The following is a 16,070-nucleotide window of genomic DNA, read 5'->3' as shown; positions in this document are numbered from 1 at the left end:
ATTAGTAGTCAGCTTAGTAAAGTGTATTCATATTACTGTTAAGAGCTAAAACACAGTTTTTATACCCTTGCAGGGTATTATAATTTCAGTCAGAAGTTTGCAACGCAGTAAAGGAGGCACCTCCGACTATATAAAGTATATATATTCTTGATCAGGATCAACAGCCGAGTCGATCTAGCCATGTCCGTCTGTCCTTCTGTCCGTCTGTCCGTCTGTCCGTTTCTACGCAAACTAGTCTCTCAGTTTTGAAGCTATCTGAATGAAACTTTGTAGTTAGCCTTCTATATACTCTCACTCGTATATATGTCGGAACGGGCCGGATCGGACGACTATATCATATAGCTGGCATAGGAATGATCGGAAAATTTTTACAAAAAATTTTTTAACTCTTTCAGTTTTCAATAGAATTGGATCAAATTTGAGATATAGCCATTTTACTATACTCTACAATTTTGCATAAAATTTTATGAAAATCGGACTACTATATCATATAACTCCCATAGGAACGATCGAGAAATTAATACAATTAAATTTATAACCTTTTCATTTTTTCATTTTCATCAAATTTTAGGTATATGCATTTTATATTAGTCTTAAATTTTGTGTCAAATTTCATTAAAATCGGACTATTATATCATATAGGTGCCATACAAACGATCGTTTGATGTAGAGGAAAAATGCAAATCTTTGAATATAAAACTGCAAATATAATATGTATAGGTGAATACAATGAAAGCAGGTATTACTTCACTGTTTTTTAACACAAATATATATCAATTATATTGTATGGTTTTTTATTCATAGAAGTTCTACCTGCAAGGGTATATAAACTTCGGCGTGCCGAAGTTAGCTTCCTTTCTTGTTTAATTAAAAATTGGTATATTGAGGATAAGAAGGAATCCCTTACGCTCTTGTTATCATGAAATTTTTCTACAAATTAACCTTCCTTAATGGGTTAAGATGATTTATCTTTCCGGTTGGTTTATTTCTTAGTTAAAGATTTTTTTTTGTGTTATTGCATTGTGTTTAGGGAGCTTCCACTGTAATTCTAGCTCTGTTTGCTGTGCACACAAAACACTTACGGCAGGCTGCACAAATCTAATCTCCGCTCCGTTTGCGCTTATCACCGATTTAGATGGAATGAATCCGCACACGAATGTGCAACTCCTAGGTTAGTGATAATAATGTTGCGCTTCGGACAAGTTCTTCGATCGGGTGCTCTGAGCCAATTCCGTTGCCTGAGTAGTGCCAAGTCCCACGGGGACGTTCTGCCTCGGAGCTGCGATGTCCTGATCATAGGTGGTGGCGGCATGGGCGCCTCATCCGCTTTCTGGCTCAAGTCCCGGTCGCAGCAGTTGGGAAAGAAGCTCAATGTGTTGGTGGTGGAGCGGGATGCCTGTGTAAGTAAAACTTAAAGCCCAAAAATACTGAATAAAACTTTATGTGCGGTGTCAAAAGCAAGACCATCACAATTTCTTTAGTTGAGGTTAAGGTTATAAAATTGGGGATTGTTTCCAATCTCTCAGATTCGCAAGCACGGTATATATTTTTGATCATAAGATTCTGAGTATTCCATCTATTTGAATTTTAACAAGAAAGGAAGCTTACTTCGACACGCCTGAGTTTGTATACCCTTGGAGATTCCAATTTGATCATTAATTTATAAAACAATTTAAATTATATATAATTGTATTAAAAAACAATGAAACAACTCCCATTTTCAATACAGTAACCTATACTTTTTATATTTACAGTTTTACATTTAAAGATAGTTTCTATGACAGCTATAAGAATATTGATATTGTCCCCCGATTTTCATAAAATTAAAACCGAATTTCAAAAATAATATAAAATGGATATATATATATATAAAATAATAATAATTTAATTTAATAATTTTAATATAATATAGTATTCCGGTTTTCTCAAATTAAAACCGAAATTCTAGAATTATACAAAATATCTAAGTCTTAAATTTTATGAAAATCTAACTGAAATTATAATACAGCTAAAGTTGGGTGCCCGAATTACGTGAGCTCTTGCATATAATTATTTCTGAAATGGTACAATATCTATATCTCTGGATATTTGCGTACATATGTACATATGTCCTGTAAACAAAATAAAGTAATGTCAACTATTGTAGCACGATTTATACATTCCACATTTACATTTTTATATTTTCTTATAATATAGTCATTTTTTATATAATTTGTTTTTCTGCAGTACACTAATGCTTCCACGGTACTCTCGGTGGGTGGAGTTCGACAGCAGTTTTCACTAGCTGAGAACATCGAGATGTCGCTTTATGGCTACAACTTTATTGTGAATGGACAAAAGCACCTGGGAGATGTTGATCTCTGCTACCAACCGAACGGCTATCTGATCCTGGCTTCTGCAAAGGGAGCACATATACTGGCCCAGAACTCCAAGCTGCAAAACGAGTTGGGGGCTCGCAACGAACTGCTCGGTCCCGAAGCGTTGCGTAGCCGGTTCCCGTGGTTGTCCACGGAGGACGTCGAGCTAGGATGCCACGGAATCGATAAGGAGGGATGGTTCGATCCGTGGGCATTACTGATGGGATACAAGAAAAAGGCCCGCGCCCTCGGCGCACATTTCTCCAGCGGCGAGGTGGTGGGCTTTGAGTGGAATTCCTCCGGAGCTTTGTCCGCAGCCGTGGTTGATGTTGGTGACGGAGTGCAGCGCCCTGTGAAGTTTGACACCTGTGTCCTGGCAGCCGGAGCACATTCGGGCCAGGTGGCTCGACTGGCGAACATTGGCGATCCGGAGGCGAAGACGAGTTCCTTGAGAGTGGCCCTGCCCGTGGAGCCCCGCAAGCGGTATGTGTACGTGTTTAGTACTCAGGGTCGGAATTGTCCGGGCTTGGCCACACCCTTGACAGTTGACCCGGATGGTACATATTTCCGACGCGACGGTCTGTGTGGAAACTTCCTCTGTGGTCGCAGTCCCAGCGATGAAGAGGAGCCGGAGTGCGATACCCTGGACGTTGATCATGGCTACTTTGAAACGGATGTCTGGCCCACACTAGCGAGCCGTGTGCCGGCCTTTGAGTCCGTGAAAATCCAGAGCAGTTGGGCGGGCTATTACGATCATAATGCATTCGACGCGAACGGAGTAATCGGACGACATCCTCACTATTCCAATCTCTTCATAGCGGCCGGCTTCAGCGGCCATGGAATTCAGCAGACTCCGGCCGTGGGCAGGGCTATTTCCGAATTGATCCTCGACGGAAAGTTCAGCACAATTGATTTGTCCCGACTCGGTTTCGATCGCCTCGTTAACAAGCAGCCTATGTTCGAGGTAAATATCGTTTAAGGAACACTTTTTGTTCGTGCAACTGAAATATATTTAATTTTATAAAGCACTAAGTAGTCCCGGTTATTGTGTGTATGTACTTGTTTTATTGCAATTTTCATTTGTATATATGTAGAGTACTTTTTGTATAGTAAAGTTAACGTTTTAGTCACGTACAGCTTTGTTGGTGTTGTTTTGGCTGCAAGTCGTCAGGGGGTTTTGGGTCTGGGGTTCTGGTCTGAGTTCGGCCACAAAAGTCGTGTGTCTGTCTACATATAATTTATTTTAAATTAAGAATTAAACATAATCGTAATATAACTTTACGGAATAATAGCGGACTTAAGACCAGATCAAGGCGAGCGGGATGAAGAGGGCCGTGTGTCTGGATCTGCCTTGAGTAGCATCTAAACATACAAGATCTGTGTTTGTATTTGAGTTGGGTTCGCTCTGTCCGTGTCTCTCTGTCGGGGTGAGCCAAAAACCAAATCTGTAAGCTAATTTGGTAAATATAAATAAATGTGTGTTGAATGGGCGCGACTATGTTCGAGTTCATGCCGACTGATGACTGATCCTAGGCTTCGCTCTCGCCCGGGGCTGCGTTCTCGCCCACGTTGATAGGCACGATCAGATTCTCCTTCGACATCAGACTGTATTTGGTGACGAAATGCGTAAATCGGTGGCATAGATACGTTTCGGTCTCGAACTCGTCGAAAATACGACGATGGTGAAAGTAGGCATGCGAGAAAATGCGATACACGCGCCGACACACGGAGCCCAGCTTGGTCACCGACGATTCCTTGATGGACACCCTGTGGGAGGAGACACTTCGCTCATTATGTGGCTAGTCCCAGCTGACCCCGATGTCCAGGCCCGCATACATACCTGCTCGGGAAGTATTTGTTGCTGTTGAGCAGACAGGCGGCCCCGTCCAGCGTGTGGCGAGTGTAGTCGATGGCCGGGCATTCCTTGGGCGTTTTGTGGGCGGCGCAAAGGAATATCCACTGGTCGGTGGCCGTCATTTGTGTGCACGTGGACGGCGAGCACTCCTTCTGCAGACGCACAGCCAGGCCATTCAACTCCATGCAGAACTGGCGCAGGTGCTCGTATTTCCACACCCCCTCATCCTGGGCCTCGGGCATGGTCAGGATCAGCTCCACGTTGCTCGGGTCCCGCTTGATCAGTTGCTGGATGTACTGCTGCACTGCCAGCGTGCTGTCCATCTCCTCCAGGGGCTCATCGGGCCAGCGACAGAAGTCCTACAACACCAAAAGGGAGATAAACCGTCAGCGGGCGGACTTTTACACCTCCCCTTCTGCTGCAGTACACAGCTTACCTTGGATTTGGTGCCTGGCCGGTTCCTACGCAATATGGTTGAGCCGTCAGCCATCTTCATGTTTCACCTTGCTCGGAGCCGCGATGATCCACAACGCCTATGCCTGTGCCTGTGCCTGAGCCCACGCCTTGCACAACAAACTCGCTGGCTAACGCCGAATTCGACTGAAACACAATAATATCCTGCCCGACTGCAATGCCCGATCTGGGCTCCCGAACTGTCCTCTACAACGCTGGAAGGGATTTATTGATTAACGTTTGTCCAAAAAAACTTTGCTTTGTGCGAAAAACAGAGTGACCGTGCGTCGACTGTTAAAACATCTCTATCGATAGACCGATCCACATCGGGACAGTTAGTATTTTGTCTAGCTTAGCCCATCCCTGGTTGAGCGAGAACTGGGCACACTGTCCGTAGCCAGTCATCATAAATACGAACAGATTGGAAAACTTACAAGAATTGCGTATTAGCTGTAATATTACGAGATCTTAGATTGAGAGAGATTTGAAAGCGCTACCCACTTATCTTCGACATGTCCTACGCATACTTGTTCAAATACATAATCATCGGCGACACAGGTGAGTTTTGTCTGGGGCCCCTAGGACTGGGAACCTTTCCAAATTGAGCTGCAAAAAGCTTGCCATTGTCCCACAAATGAGCCGTAATTAGACAACAAAACAAAGGCTATCAAGTACGCAATACCCGCAGTTCGAAGCCAGTTTGACAAAGTCCACTGAACGCTGGAGTTTTGGGGCGCCCAAACAGACACCCGTGAGTTGGAGCAGCCGAAGGAAAAATCAATAATACCATAACAACGCATACAGGCGAGCGTTTATGAAGTCCGCAGAGGGGGATGGGGCCGGGGATGGGCCCACACAGCAAAACCCTGCTGCTGAGTCAGCCAACCACCCCCCAGAGATAGAGCGGAGATTCTGGTAGAAGTCAACACCCCCGCCCCGAGCATTCGTGGGCTTATCAGCATGCAGCTTTTCGGGCAGCTAACAGCTGCTGGCTGCTGCTCATCCTGCTTAGCCATGGGCTACGGATGCGTGCCAGCCGTTGCAGTGTCCCAGTGGAAACACGGCTGCTGCACTCAGGAGAAACTTTCGCTCGTTTTGCAATTAACTAATTAATTGTTCGTTGTTGTTTGTTCAGGCGTTGGAAAGTCATGTCTGCTGCTGCAGTTCACGGACAAGCGCTTCCAGCCAGTGCACGATCTGACCATCGGCGTAGAGTTTGGAGCACGCATGATCACCATCGACGGAAAACAGATCAAGCTTCAAATCTGGGACACGGCTGGCCAGGAGGCCTTCAGGTGCGTAGTATAGATCCAAAGGAAGCATGTCAATTATGTAATCCGAGGGATTTGTGACATTGCAGATCCATCACACGCTCCTACTATCGGGGGGCAGCCGGGGCGCTGCTGGTCTACGACATTACACGGCGGGAGACCTTCAACCACCTGACCACCTGGCTAGAAGATGCGCGACAGCATTCCAACTCCAATATGGTGATTATGCTGATCGGCAACAAGAGCGATCTGGACTCGAGGCGCGAGGTAAAGAAGGAGGAGGGCGAAGCTTTCGCCCGCGAACATGGACTGGTCTTCATGGAGACGTCGGCGCGTACGGCGGCCAACGTGGAGGAGGCGTTCATCAACACCGCCAAAGAGATTTACGAAAAGATTCAGGAAGGAGTCTTTGACATCAACAATGAGGTGAGTTGATATATTGCTAGGCGGACATAGACCACAAGTGACCTGATTATATCCGCAGGCAAACGGCATTAAAATCGGTCAGCAGCACTCGCCAACAAACCCGTCGTTACCAGGCGCCGGAGGAGCCGCCGGGGCAGCCAACAGTGGCTGCTGCTAGGAGTAACCTGCAAATGCCCGACTGCATTTTTGGGATAGATGTAGCCGCTTCTGTAAAAGCTCCTTTATAGTGACTAACTAATAGAAGGTGACCGACCGATTTCTCGTTTTTGATTTCGATTTCAACAATAACTAATCACGTAAACATAGCAACTTACCAGTAAACTAGCAAGCGAACACTAAGCGTAATGTTAATTCCACAAAGATCCGGCAACTGCAAAACTGTATCAGAAACTGAAGCGATCGAACCAGAAAATAATAAACCCAAGACCTACATTTGTGTACTATATGTGAATGTGTTGTGCGTGATTTCTAAATTTTATAAACTTTATCGAGGCATATATAACAGTTTTATGTATGTATTTTGTGTATATTGAAATTAGTTTGCTAGTTACTTTGTGCAAAGACCGTTGGTTATATGTACACTGGGATCTTGACAAAATGATGTGTAATATATATATAAACAATACTTGAACTATGTGAATTTTCATTGTGATTTGTTTTCAGGGTGCTGCTTCAGCCCCGTATTGCTGCTTACGTTGGGTATCTGCTCCTGCTTCTATATATTTATACATACATACACATATACGGAATAACAAGTATGCATAATTTTACGTCTCCCCCTGTCAACGCATTTTTGCCCCGTCTTTAACATAGAAATAAATGGGATTATATAATTTACACATTCGTAATGCATAAACAGAGGATACTTACACGTGAATTCTGCGATTCAATGATCAATTTAGTATTTTACAAAGTTTATATATTAAATTAAATTAACACGAAAGCTAAGACAAAACGAAAGATACAACTGTAAACGCAAATCAAATTATTTATAATATTTGTATTTGCTAAAACACAATGCAGAATAATAAATAAACATACATTATACATACATATATTACAAAGGAAATGCCAATCGTTTTAATCCTTGGAAAGAATTTTTTGAGCCATAAAAATAGCTTGCCCAGGACGTCATCAGGTGGCAAAATTATAAAGGGATATTGCAGTCTGCTTATTCGAACTTTCGCTTGTCGATCCGGAAAATTGTTTCAGATTCTAGTTTCCTCTGTTGGCTCTCCTAAGTTTTGAACCAAACTCACGGAAACTGTGCGTGCCATTTTTCCCCATAAACAAAAATAATTCAATTAGAAAACAATATTGACTTTAAATTTTTTGTTTCCGTTTCATTATTACATAAAGATAACGTACTTGATTTTTTCATAATTATTTCTTTGTTTCTCAATTTTAACCTTCATAATTATTGCCAGTGACTGACTAAACTAAGTAAAATCGAAAAAGTCTAGCTAACATAAGGTTTTTATTTAAGTAAAGAAAAAAAGGATTATAGAAATATTTAAAAATTTTTATTTTTGGCTGCGTCTTCCTTTCCATTAACGTCCATATGTCTAAAATACAACGGAACAATATTCGATCTACCTTTATGGCAAATCCGGAAAATAAAAAGGAAAATTCGGGTATTCGATAATGTTATGATGTACCATTAGGTAAATTTGGAATAAAAAAGCAGTTTGTTTTCTTTTATAAGTTTATATTTCATAATATATGTTTTCAGTAGATAATTGTATAGAATTGTGATCTTTTTTTTACATATTTGCTAGGGTGAATTGAACCAACAATTATTCTTTAAATATAAACCGGCTACGGAACAATAGTGTGTACCATAATAGTACCCTTACTTCGACAGATGCTTACACTTTAAAGGCGTTTTTCATAACAATATTCTAATTATGTTTATTTCTGTGCTTCTGGGTGAGTTTGTATTTTTATTTCAATATTAATAATGTCTGTATTTTGTGTAATAATACTTAAACATTCAAGAGCCTGTTTGTTAAATTTTTATCTAGTAAGAACGAATATATTAATTTTTAACATTATATTGTTTAGTATAACGTTTTTTCTCAATTGAACTGTGTGATTGGAAAACTATTCGGATCCGAAACGTTCAGCGTAACAATATGATGCATTTTTTAATTTAAGAACGAACATAAAGTTTATTGTGTTTATATTAGGGAAAATTGTCGGTTGTTATTGCATACGTTACATAGATTGTTGCTTTTATGTATTCTATTTAATCAATATTCGTACCAAATGTAAGGCAATTAAAATTATTTCTCCTATATATTTTTTGTTTTTTTTTTTTGTAAAGACAATTTTGTGGGGACCCGTTTGCACCTGGCAGTGATGCACTGCATGATATTGATTGAAATTGAACAGTTTGTCTGCGGTGTGAGCACAAGATGTGATTATTAGTAATTGCCCTAGTGCTTTAACTATATATTAGGTGTATATGTCGATACTTAGCCGCGATTAGTTATCAAGTCAAGTATATAGGCTTACATGCTAGGTCTTAGGAAATAGGCTTAGTTTCAGTTACAATGCTGCTCTGATTTTATGGCTGCAACACCATTTGACATAAGAAACTCGTTAACATTTAATGCTAGTCCAGATTTTAGTACCTCAAGTTGTGTTTGCTTCTCTTCTCTCTTTCGGCTTGCAACCAAGTAATGTACGTACAAGTAACCTAGTGTAAAAGTTGAGCTTTTTTAGTCTCTGAGACATCACTATCACTCTCCTTGGGCGCTTTCTTCTCACAGAACTCGATCAGATACGAACAGACGCCGGAGAGTGCGATAAATATGCCGGCAAAATAGAAGGATTCGTCCCATCTGCAAAGGTGCAAGTAGATGTTGGCAATAGGGCATTCTAAGATGTTAACTCGTCATATCACAACTCACCTGCCGGTATATTCGTAGATAACGCCCGCTATGGGTGGGCCAGCGATCATACCCACTCCTTGCACCAGCAGCACCAGACCATAGGCACACGTGAAATCATCCAAATCCACAATACTGACCAGAATGCTGGGCGTAAATGAAAATGAGCTGGCGAACGTGAAGCCGAAGATTACGCACATGACCATCAAGCCATTGTAACTGGTCATCAACATCGGCATAAAGAACACCGATGCTCCGCAGACTGAAAGATATATATTTATGTAAAAGGTATAAACACAACAAGATGCGTAACGCCTATACATTTTTATTGCTGCATGCAAAAAATCGGATGGCATTACTTATATTTTTATCATAATGATAAAACTCACCCAGCATACAGAGGGAGTAGCATATGTTGATGTTCATCCACGAAAGGTCACCCAGATAGCCCAGTCCAATCATTCCCACTGTTTGGGCAATGCCAACAGCCGATATCAGAACAGCACTTACACTCACATCGTAATCGTATTGCTTCATGTAGTCAGGGAGGTACAGATAGGGAATTATGAACCTGCGGAGCGTGCCAAGGGGTGGATTAGTTAGAGGAGTATTATTGGGATCTGGTTGAGTTCCTTATCGAGGAGCCAATAAAACACTTAGAGCTCTATATTATGATCTTGATAGATAACTTTGTACTTGAACTGCGACAAAGTATGCTCGTTTCAGGTTAAAATTGTTTGTCAACATTTCTATTTCTGCCAAAATTGTTTTCGACATATTTAGGTTGGCAAATGTTCAGTTTGTCGTCGACGCCTTTGCAGAATTTATCTATTAATTTTAGCTTTTTTTTTGCTTCAGGGTGTGTGCGCAGTTCGTATGCTTTCTATGCCTTACAGTACTCACCAAATGAACAAAAACAATGTTGACAGATTGAAGAGGGCAAACTTCATGTCCAGAAAAAGGGAGAAGTCAAAAATGGACTTCATGGTGTCCACAAAATTGTCGTACCAGGTCTGTTAAAAGAGCGAAAATATTAAAATGTGTATTTAAAAATTCTACTTATCTAAGGTTTTACCCATAAGGTAAAAGACTATTTAAAAATCTCACTGTTAAAGTTACAAAGCTTCCGATCGAAACGATAAAAGCAAATCGGGTTTATCGATGCCTTTAATTTATCTGGATGAAAAACATAGTTCATAGTACTTTTATATTTTTTCGTTTTTTTGGCTGACATGTTGTCGATGAAGGGTCCCGGCTAAGGTTAGTTCCTTTGACGAAAAAGATTAACCTTTATTCACGAGCATTATCTGTCCGAGAAAGTGTGAGTGTAAAGAAACCGGCCCTAAAATTTGGTTCGAACTAAAAGAATGTATCGACAAATAATTTCGCTTATAACAGTTATTTGTCTGTCTTTCCAATCTCGATTTATCGAACATTTATCGCATTGCAAAAATATAGATTTTTATATCGGGTTTCGCGTCAAAAACAGTACCGATATATCATATTCGCATTAATAATACGGATAAACTGATATTGTTAAAGTGATTCGCCGAGGGAGTTAAGATTCCGCTTGTTATACACATTTTTGTTTAGAAGTAAGTTTTAATAAAACAGCGATAGATATATGTAGGTCGATGGACTCTTCTGAATTAAATACAGTAAGCAGTAAATATTTTCAGAACAGGAGGATGAGACTTCAAGGTAACAAACTGATCATGAAGATGACGATTTCAAATATGTTTGAGCTTTGTGCTCTGCATAGCTTCACGGAAGTCAGGGCGGCCACCTTATCAGACATGGCCCAACTATGTTTCCATGGCAGGACGCAGAGGGGTAGCTGATAATCAGCGCCAACCATTAACCAGCTGGGTCTGTCGCCAAGTGGCTGGCTGATAAGGCCGGGGCAAGGGGCACGAGGCACATCTACTCACATCTTCCTCCTCCTTGGCTATGGTGGTCATCGAGTTGCGGTAGATGTTGGGGCATGAGGAGGCTCGCAGGCGGTAGCGGTGCGTGTTCAGCATGGCACCGCGGTAGTGGATTGAGTTGCGGTGGATGCGCATGTCCTTGAGGAAGTTGGAGTTCCTAATCGAGATGTTTCGTCGCAGGTTGGATCGATGCTGGCTGGGCTTCTTGGACCGCGACAGTCGCCGGATTCCTGTGATGCTGTCCAGCCGGGCTCTTCGCGTGGCCAGTTCGCTGTTGGACGCCGGCTCTTGCTCCGGAATAGCTATCACCGTGGGACCAATCCGCCTGCTCGGCTCTAGCAGTGCGAATGTTTCATCCTTGGAGTAATAGCAGTGCATGTCCTCACTCAGGATATCCACTGAGTTGTGACGCAGGCCGTTCACTTTCAGGTTTGAGATGGAAGGCGTCGTGTGCTTGGCCATGAAAAGATTTTCGTTCAGCGAATAGCGGGAGCTTGCGTGTTTTTGTGTGAGGTAACCCTCGTCCGAGGAGCGGAGTGACCCATTCGGGGTGCCAGCACCGATGGAACGCTTTTCCGACGGCGACAGTGTCTCTATGGATGCCAGGTAGGTCTTTTTGGCCGCCTCCGAAGCCTCGTGCGCGATATCTCCCATAGAGGTGTCATCCGGCGATCCAAGAATGGCGGTTGAGGGAGGATAAGCTCCCGCGCCCGAGGACATGGAGAGAAGGTTCTCACGGGAAGGCGCCTCTGCACCCTCCTTGTGCCGCAAGGAGCGCCGGCTCAGGCTCTTCACCTCGCAGATGCTGTCCAACTCCTGTGTGCTCAGGAAGGTTGGCAGAAAGATCTCGCTCCTGTAGCGCTTTAGGCCAGTGTCGAGAGGATCGTCGATTTGCTGGTTGGCCTCCGTGTTGTTTTTGGTCACGAGGGAGTCGAGAACGGCCTCCTTGGTGATCCCCGTGTCCAGAAGCTTCTTGATTTCCTCCAGGCAGACGCTTGAGTTCGAGAAGGTGGTGACGCTTTGCGACCGGCTCTCCAGCCGGTTCTCCTCAATCAGCCAGTCGGGATCCCGCATTAAGGCACCGCACACGCAGGCGTTGAGCATGGTGCCGCCCAAGATTAGGGTGGCTCCCCGCCAGCCATATGACTCAATGAGGTAGGAAGTCAGACGGGCGTACACGAAGGTTCCAATGCCCGTGCCCGAGGCTCCGATTCCGGTGGCAAACGTGCGCTTCTTGTCGAACCAGAAGGCGATGGAAACTACAGCGGTGACGTATCCAATGCCCAGTCCCAGCCCTGAGATAATTCCAAAGGTCACCATAAGCATCTCGATGGAGTTACAGAAGGAGGAGAGGGCAAACCCGAAGGCGGACACGATGCCGCCCAGGATGGTCATCTTCCGACATCCGTATTTGTCCACCAGGTTCGACCAGATGGGTCCCATTAGCAGGGGCACGGAGAAGAACAGCGACGAGATCCAGGCGGTCTTCGACGTGGACTCGCCAAAGTACTCCAGCAGCTGAACGTTGATGAGGCCGAACGAGAAGCTCAGTCCGTCGGCGATAAGGGATACCACCAGGGAGGCAAACACCACCACCCAACCGTATCCGCCATCGGGCATCTTGGGCGTCTTCTTGTCCGTGGTGCTGGAATCGATCGAGTCGCCGGACTCGTTCGAAATCAGCCGCTTGCGCCTTTTCACCTGCCCCCCGCTGCCGTTCATCAGGCAGGTGAGCGCACCATCGCCATCCGTGGCGATCACGCTGCTTCTCACCACCCGGCTGTGACCCTCTTCAGCCCCATCCGTGAGCTCCTCCACGGACAGGTTGCAGAAAGTGACCTCCGGAAAGAGGTCATGCTTGATGGCCTTGTTCAGGGGTGTGTTTGCGGGGGCCGGAGCCGTGGATTGGGCCAAGGGTTGGTTCTCCTCCGGCTGTCCCCTGATGTGGACGTTGTTATTGTTGTTCACCGCCTCGCGACTGTTGTTGTTGGAGCTCGATGTCGTTGGCTTTGCCATGTCGAAGTCTGCGTAACGTTATTAATATTGTAAAAGGTTCTGGCTACGACTATAAAAAACGTTTGTAAAATTTGCACTTTCTTGTCCAAGCGGTTGATTATTGGAGTTGAACACAGATTGCATTAGACTTCAGCATTGTTTTTGTCTTAAGTAGGCGGCAGATGGATGAAGTACCCTGGTCTCCGTTGGTCAACGCTGCAGTGCGTAGCTGGGTGAGAGGGAGGAAGCAACTGTTAGAAAGATAAGTGGTTCCTAGTTTCTAGCTGACCTGGACCTATAAGCCTTAGTTCTAGTTATGTATATTCCCAGAGGTCAGTTACAACAAGAACAATAACTGCTTGAAAACATTTCGTTGAAAAATCCGCGCAGAAACTGATTGCTCATTTTGGCATTTCACTTATTTAATTTTCGCATCGCCTTCAACTTGACCTCTCAGGAAAACAGAGGAAAATGCTCAGCGGAAAACAGAGAAGCAGAGAGATCGCCTCTCCCAAACAAAGTGCGTCACATGAGCGTCGCGCAGCTGATGTCCCAATAATAATATTGGCCTCGGACTACCACGAATAATATTTAAAATCCAATTTCTTTGGCGGCTTGTTGTTTTCTGTCTGTCTGATCCTAATTTTAGACAACTATATAGGCTATATAGGGGTCCAACATGCACCCCGTTCGATGGGGAAAACGCAAAAAGAAAACAATCATCGGCAGGCCGAAGACTTACTCGAAACCCTTCTTACCTTTTCGGGATGTTGTTTTCGAGGGGAAATACTCGAACCAAAGTAGAAGAAAAAAAAAACGCGTCACAACGAATCTCGGACACACTTATGATTTCACTTGCACTAGTTGTTTCATTGATTCTGATTGCAGTGGTCTGCCGCCAATTAATTCACCATAATTGCACAGATCTTCAGTTATGTTTAGCTCGCTCAGAGTGGTGCGATTTAAGGGTTTATTCAGGGTGGCGGTCTTGTTGAAAATTCTTAGGCGCGGATCGCGGGGTATATAGTGGAGGAACACCTTATTTGACTTGCCGCTGTTGTTGTAAGTACGGGGATTGTTGTTCTGCGATTTATCGAACGATTTAGCAGTGGATTTAGCCGTGGCCGACGCGGATGCTGCAGATGTTGCTTTGCCTGCACGATAGAATGACTTGGACCGAATGTCATTCATTAAGAACGATATGGGGTTTATCACAGGCCAGCGGAGAATATATCGAAGGGTTGATGGCAACTGCTTGATGTTGCAGTTGCTGCTGATGTCGCTGCTGATGTTGTTGTAGCAGTTATTGCTGCCGGTAAGAGGATTTAGCCCTAGCAGCCACATGCGGTCCTTTGTTGTCAGAGAAGTCAAACACTTCCTTAGGCCAATTAAACGCGGCTCGCCCGGCGTACGAATTCGAACAAAATGCGAACAAATAACAAAAACAAATCAAAGCTTGAGGCTTCGATGATGATGACGATCCACCAAGAGGCGTAGTGCTGCTCCGGGACACTCTCCGGCTCCCCGCCTTGCGATCTGCAATAAGTGGTTCTCGGTCTTGGCTCCGCTTCAACGCGTGTCAAGTGCGCGCCGCGCAGTTCGGCGGTGGATGGACAATCGAATACATATCGACGACGAGGCGGCCAACGCGGCGTATGATTAATTTGTCTCCGGGCTGTGCAACTCAATCGCTGCTGCTGTGGGTGCTGCCTCCTTGCCGGCGCGGGATAATGATTTATGATCTCTGTCCTCGATTAGCAGCCTTCAATGGGAGCTCTGCAAAAGAGAGGAAGGAGAAGGAGAGCAGTGAGCTGGGAAATCTGATAAATGACTTAAATATGACCAAGGGGCTAATCTTAAATATAGCACTTAATGCAAAGGAAATAAATGAGATACGTATTCCTCACAAAAGCCTTACAAAGAAATTGCCGAATCGCACGCACAGAAAGCTCAACTTAATTTCATCTGCTGAATTGACAAACAATACAAAATACACAACAGTGTAAACATACTCGCAGTTACAGTTGCGCTCAAAATACTAGCAGTGAAAAATAAATAATTTGTACATTTATAAATACTTTGCGACAGAATATTTTTTGGAATTTAATTATTCAATGAACGAATTATAATTATCTAGAAAATCATCTGAGACTACACTGGAATTTACACCATTTTAAAGTGATTAAGTTGTAATTATCGTGCTCGATTTCATATCAAAAAAAATATTTGAAGCTTTCATATAAATCAAATTTTTTAAATATAGGAAAATATCACATTTAAGGTTAGTTTATTCGTTGTTCTTTTTGTTCGATAGAATCAACATAATACTTTAAGTTGAATAAAAATTAATTTAACGAGTCAAACATTGACACAGTATCGATATTCAGATCTTTTTTTTTAATCATTAATTAATGTTATTATTTCAACCGCGGTTGTATTTGAGAGTAACATTGTCAAGGTTTAAAATTTTCTAAAAATATATGCCTAAATAACTACACAATGAATCGGGTGACACGATACAAAAGCCAAATGAAAAGATGGCAGAACAGGCTTTGGGTATTAACTTAAACGAAGTAAGACTGTGTTTGCAGTCATTCGATTTCAGACTATGCATCTTAAAAACACATTTCGAAATAAAAATGAACAACCCTCAACTTAAAATGATAAAAATTCCAAAAAGTGGCTCAAATACTGTAAAATCCACTTAAATATTCAAGTGATAATTATTTTTCATTATTAACTTTCCATGAAATGGAGCTAAAAAATTAACCGAGTTCAACGTTCGATACGCGAATCGATTAAATGATAACAGTCAGAGGCGTGCACAGGATTCCGTAAGGGGGAAGGCAATTATTTGTATTTGATTTAAGACTTGAATGGGGGGCAATATC

General features: G+C 43.1%; 5 protein-coding genes across 8 annotated transcripts; 2 read left to right on the top strand and 3 right to left on the bottom strand.

Annotated features, from left to right (window-relative positions):
• The first annotated feature begins 1,091 nt into the window (after window positions 1–1,091).
• Window positions 1,092–3,491, top strand: LOC110189268 (FAD-dependent oxidoreductase domain-containing protein 1 homolog). Its single transcript, XM_020959283.2, has 2 exons — window positions 1,092–1,400; window positions 2,227–3,491. The coding sequence occupies exons 1-2, from the start codon at window positions 1,185–1,187 to the stop codon at window positions 3,334–3,336; spliced, it is 1,326 nt and encodes a 441-aa protein (XP_020814942.2). The 5' UTR covers window positions 1,092–1,184; the 3' UTR covers window positions 3,337–3,491.
• On the bottom strand, window positions 3,403–6,932 carry Mob4 (MOB kinase activator 4). 3 transcript variants are annotated; one of them, XM_086838554.1, is made up of 5 exons: window positions 6,794–6,932; window positions 6,677–6,740; window positions 4,649–4,880; window positions 4,198–4,571; window positions 3,403–4,139 (listed from the first exon to the last, which is right to left on the bottom strand). In XM_086838554.1, the coding sequence occupies exons 3-5, from the start codon at window positions 4,706–4,708 to the stop codon at window positions 3,887–3,889; spliced, it is 687 nt and encodes a 228-aa protein (XP_086694680.1). In that variant the 5' UTR covers window positions 4,709–4,880; window positions 6,677–6,740; window positions 6,794–6,932; the 3' UTR covers window positions 3,403–3,886. The 3 variants fall into 3 exon arrangements, with proteins under 3 accessions (XP_086694680.1, XP_086694681.1, XP_020814944.1); XM_086838555.1 differs by having other exon boundaries at window positions 3,403–4,124; window positions 6,677–6,818; XM_020959285.2 differs by lacking the exons at window positions 6,677–6,740; window positions 6,794–6,932 and having other exon boundaries at window positions 3,403–4,124; window positions 4,649–5,047.
• Window positions 5,031–7,431, top strand: Rab2 (RAS oncogene family member Rab2). 2 transcript variants are annotated; one of them, XR_015272919.1, is made up of 5 exons: window positions 5,031–5,223; window positions 5,801–5,960; window positions 6,026–6,362; window positions 6,421–6,966; window positions 7,026–7,431. XR_015272919.1 is itself a non-coding variant. In XM_020959286.2 (4 exons), the coding sequence occupies exons 1-4, from the start codon at window positions 5,178–5,180 to the stop codon at window positions 6,517–6,519; spliced, it is 642 nt and encodes a 213-aa protein (XP_020814945.1). In that variant the 5' UTR covers window positions 5,031–5,177; the 3' UTR covers window positions 6,520–7,431. The 2 variants fall into 2 exon arrangements, 1 of the variants encoding a protein (XP_020814945.1); XM_020959286.2 differs by having other exon boundaries at window positions 6,421–7,431.
• Window positions 7,432–8,049: 618 nt separating this feature from the next.
• On the bottom strand, window positions 8,050–13,408 carry chk (chaski). The gene is made up of 5 exons (XM_020959247.2): window positions 11,188–13,408; window positions 10,160–10,269; window positions 9,646–9,827; window positions 9,278–9,518; window positions 8,050–9,208 (listed from the first exon to the last, which is right to left on the bottom strand). The coding sequence occupies exons 1-5, from the start codon at window positions 13,198–13,200 to the stop codon at window positions 9,064–9,066; spliced, it is 2,691 nt and encodes an 896-aa protein (XP_020814906.2). The 5' UTR covers window positions 13,201–13,408; the 3' UTR covers window positions 8,050–9,063.
• LOC110189245 (uncharacterized) lies at window positions 13,170–14,523 on the bottom strand. The gene is made up of 2 exons (XM_086838556.1): window positions 13,938–14,523; window positions 13,170–13,408 (listed from the first exon to the last, which is right to left on the bottom strand). Exon 1 carries the CDS (start codon window positions 14,521–14,523, stop codon window positions 14,023–14,025), a length of 501 nt encoding a protein of 166 aa, XP_086694682.1. The 3' UTR covers window positions 13,170–13,408; window positions 13,938–14,022.
• Window positions 14,524–16,070: the final 1,547 nt, after the last annotated feature.

The sequence above is a fragment of the Drosophila serrata genome, unplaced genomic scaffold (genome assembly GCF_035046125.1).
Source record: "Drosophila serrata isolate PLE 108 unplaced genomic scaffold, ASM3504612v1 contig_349, whole genome shotgun sequence".
NCBI classification, from domain to species: domain Eukaryota; kingdom Metazoa; phylum Arthropoda; class Insecta; order Diptera; family Drosophilidae; genus Drosophila; species Drosophila serrata.
The sequence above is the reverse complement of the archived record's forward strand: the minus strand, read 5'-3'. Positions and strand labels throughout refer to the sequence as shown.

Coding starts and splice junctions, on each gene's coding strand:
- LOC110189268 (XM_020959283.2), top strand. CDS start 1,185: ATGTTGCGCTTCGGACAAGTTCTTCGATCGGGTGCTCTGAGCCAATTC. Junction 1,401..2,226: donor TGGTGGAGCGGGATGCCTGT/GTAAGTAAAACT, acceptor GTTTTTCTGCAG/TACACTAATGCTTCCACGGT.
- Mob4 (XM_086838554.1), bottom strand. CDS start 4,708: ATGAAGATGGCTGACGGCTCAACCATATTGCGTAGGAACCGGCCAGGC. Junction 4,572..4,648: donor GGCCAGGCACCAAATCCAAG/GTAAGCTGTGTA, acceptor TTGGTGTTGTAG/GACTTCTGTCGCTGGCCCGA. Junction 4,140..4,197: donor AACAAATACTTCCCGAGCAG/GTATGTATGCGG, acceptor TAATGAGCGAAG/TGTCTCCTCCCACAGGGTGT.
- LOC110189245 (XM_086838556.1), bottom strand. CDS start 14,523: ATGTGGCTGCTAGGGCTAAATCCTCTTACCGGCAGCAATAACTGCTAC.
- chk (XM_020959247.2), bottom strand. CDS start 13,200: ATGGCAAAGCCAACGACATCGAGCTCCAACAACAACAGTCGCGAGGCG. Junction 9,828..10,159: donor ACATTGTTTTTGTTCATTTG/GTGAGTACTGTA, acceptor CACGCTCCGCAG/GTTCATAATTCCCTATCTGT. Junction 9,209..9,277: donor ATCTACGAATATACCGGCAG/GTGAGTTGTGAT, acceptor GCACCTTTGCAG/ATGGGACGAATCCTTCTATT.
- Rab2 (XM_020959286.2), top strand. CDS start 5,178: ATGTCCTACGCATACTTGTTCAAATACATAATCATCGGCGACACAG. Junction 5,224..5,800: donor CATAATCATCGGCGACACAG/GTGAGTTTTGTC, acceptor TTGTTTGTTCAG/GCGTTGGAAAGTCATGTCTG. Junction 5,961..6,025: donor GCTGGCCAGGAGGCCTTCAG/GTGCGTAGTATA, acceptor GTGACATTGCAG/ATCCATCACACGCTCCTACT.